This window comes from Thecamonas trahens (genome assembly GCF_000142905.1).
Source record: "Thecamonas trahens ATCC 50062 unplaced genomic scaffold supercont1.15, whole genome shotgun sequence".
Lineage (NCBI taxonomy): Eukaryota > Apusomonadida > Apusomonadidae > Thecamonas > Thecamonas trahens.
Genome location: NW_013657665.1, coordinates 542,811 through 545,409, shown reverse-complemented (window position 1 = coordinate 545,409; position 2,599 = coordinate 542,811). Strand labels below are relative to the sequence as shown.

General features: G+C 63.7%; 2 protein-coding genes across 2 annotated transcripts; both read right to left on the bottom strand.

Moving 5' to 3' along the window:
• Positions 1–215: 215 nt before the first annotated feature.
• Positions 216–1,102, bottom strand: AMSG_02643 (2OG-Fe(II) oxygenase; the record flags this gene model as incomplete). Its single annotated transcript, XM_013904090.1, has 1 exon — positions 216–1,102. The coding sequence occupies one exon, from the start codon at positions 1,100–1,102 to the stop codon at positions 227–229; it is 876 nt and encodes a 291-aa protein (XP_013759544.1). The 3' UTR covers positions 216–226.
• Positions 1,103–1,110: 8 nt separating this feature from the next.
• AMSG_02642 (uncharacterized protein) lies at positions 1,111–2,204 on the bottom strand. Its single transcript, XM_013904089.1, has one exon. It carries the CDS (start codon positions 2,088–2,090, stop codon positions 1,182–1,184), a length of 909 nt encoding a protein of 302 aa, XP_013759543.1. The 5' UTR covers positions 2,091–2,204; the 3' UTR covers positions 1,111–1,181.
• Positions 2,205–2,599: the final 395 nt, after the last annotated feature.

Here is a 2,599-nt window from a genome sequence, read left to right as displayed (position 1 = left end):
ATAGGGGGGAGGGGGATAGGGGGGGGGGGAGTGGGTGCATGGTGGCGGTCTGTCCCTGGCGCCCCTGCTTCCCTTTTGGCGCTGCCCTTTGGGCGCTGCCTTTTGGCGCTGCCCTTTTGGCGCTGCCCTTTGGCGCTGCCTTTTGGCACTGCTTACGACGCGAGGGGGGTAGGGCTCCGTCAGCTGGTAATGGGTTGCTGCCGTGGATGACGAAGCTGCTGATGGGCTACAGGGGGGGAGGCGCGAGGGCAGAGGGGACGACGGCGCGGAAGGTTAAGACGATGCGCGGGAGATGGCAGTCGGCGTCGCGGACGAGCCGATGGCGGAAGAGGCTCTGGGTCATGCCGCCCATGATGAGCACGTCGCCGTGGGCGAGATCCAGGACAAGATCGGTGGGTGTGGGAGTGGCAAGGACCTCGGCTTCGGCGGCAGTGAGCGGGCGGTGCTTGCGGGCATGTCGGGCGTCGTTCTGGGCGACAAAAAGGTCAGAGGCGGCGCGAGAGCGAAAGTGCAGCCCACGTGTGGCGCCGAGCGAGACGGTGACGATGGGTGAACCTGGGACGAGATCGTCCTCGGCATCCGAGTGCCAGCCCACAGCCTGCGAGCCATCGATGTAGCAATTTGCGAGGCACGCGTTCCAGTACTCGTCGTCGCCGCGCTCGAGCGCGTCGGCGAGCCAAGCGCGGACAGCGGAGACCGCCGGCGGAAACGCGCGGCCGAGATTGGCCTTGCCCGAGTAGGTATAGACAACGTCGGCCGCCGAGGCAAGGAACGCGGTCAGGCGCGGCTCGCGGACCACCCGCCCACCCACCGTTACCTCATCCTGGCTCCACGCCATAGGACCGGAGCTCGTCGCCAGCGAGCCATCGACAATTTGCGCAGCCTCGTGCGCCGGCACGCTCGCCTCAGCCCAAGCCGCATCGGCGAGCTCGAGCGGGAGCAGACCCCGTCCGACTGCCACGTACGCAAAGGTATCTGCGGTGTCGTGCAGGACGTGGACGCTAAAGCCGCGGGCAGCGGCGATGGCGGCCTCGGCCCGGGCGAGGTCCGGGCTCGCTGCCGCGGCGGAGACATTCGATGGCTTCGACGGAGAAGACGCCATCCGTGTCAGGAGTGAGGTGATGCGAAGTTTGACGTTGTTTACTACAGCGCGATACTGCCGACAGAGTGGATGCGGGCAACTACTCGTCATCAGAGAGCGAGCCGCCGTAAATCTGCCAGGCGAGGACCGACTTGGCAACGAGCGAGAGGACGAGGTAGACCTTTTCGCCGAATCCGTACGATGCCCACCAGCCGACGCCGAGGTACTGCAGCAGCTGGTTGACGCCAAAGGAGAAGAAGAGAATAAACTCGGAGATGATGATGCCGTAGACAAACCCGGGTACGGTCGACGAGCCGATGATCTGGAACCAGAGCCCGATCCAAGGGATGATGCCGGCAAAGCAGCCAAAGATGAATGGAGTGTACGTCGTCTCGGTCCGGCTCGGCGGGTTCATCTTCTCCTGCAAATGGCCAAACATGATCATGGAGACGTTGCATCCGATGACCCCGAGCTGAGTCACAAACTGGGTCATGCCGGTGTAGAGCGAGATGAGCGAGATCATGATGGTGGCCGAGATGGCGTACTCGATCCAGCGGAAGCGGTTGATGCCAAGCGCGAGGTCCTTCTCGTACCGCCCGCGGAAGACGCTAGCCGTCAGCCCGTGGTCGAGCGCAGCGAGGAGGAGGAAGACGCCGACCATGACACCGACGTCGACATTGAACTGTTTGCCCGGCGCTGGGAGGGCCGAGCCTGGCGGGCCGTCCGGAAAGGCAGCGGTGATGGGAATGCGGAACCCGGTACCGAGCGCCATGATCGCCACGCCCTGCACCGCATGCAGAATGGTGAGCCCGACGTTCCATGCCCACACGTTGTCCAGCCGCGCCGCATCGATGCCAGTGGCCAGCGGCTGTTGACGGGCGAGAACGTTGAGCCACGGCCGGTTGCCACCGGCGGACCCGCTCTCGCTTGACGAATGCGTCGTAGTTCCGTGCTGGCTTGACGAGTAGGACGAGGTTGTGGACATTGGCGCGGTTCGTGTGGGGGCCATGCGGGGGGGAGCGGTGTAGACGAACTGCACTGTATGTCCGTGTCGGTGCGTGTGACGGCCTTTTTGTTCGTTGAGACTCCACACGGTCACGTCATCCCGTTCCTGTCAACATCGACTTCCCGAAGCATTGCTATTCTGACGTAATCCAGAGGATAGCGCTGTGGCGGACCAGACAGGCATTGGCTTGCGCTGGGTGCGCATGCAGCCTGCCTACTGGTTGGCGATAGACCAGTAGCAGGCGCCCGGCCGTGGCTGGCTGGGATCAGGCTGGGCTGCTGTCTGGCCCAGTCTAGCAGTGTTCGGGCGCCGTGACAACAACAGAGTGGACAAAGATAATGTTCCGCAGGATAAGGGGCGGCTGCTGTCTGGTTTTGTGTGTCTCGTCAGTGGGCTTTCGATGGGCGCGGTCCATGAGCCGTCGATGGGCACGGTCCATGAGCACCCCACGAGCAAGCGGCTGCTGGAAACTGCGACCTTTTTACACCTCACCGAATAAGCGAAACGATGGC

Bases quoted from the DNA above. Each gene is read 5' to 3' on its own strand.
- AMSG_02642 (XM_013904089.1), bottom strand. From the start codon at position 2,090: ATGGCCCCCACACGAACCGCGCCAATGTCCACAACCTCGTCCTACTCG.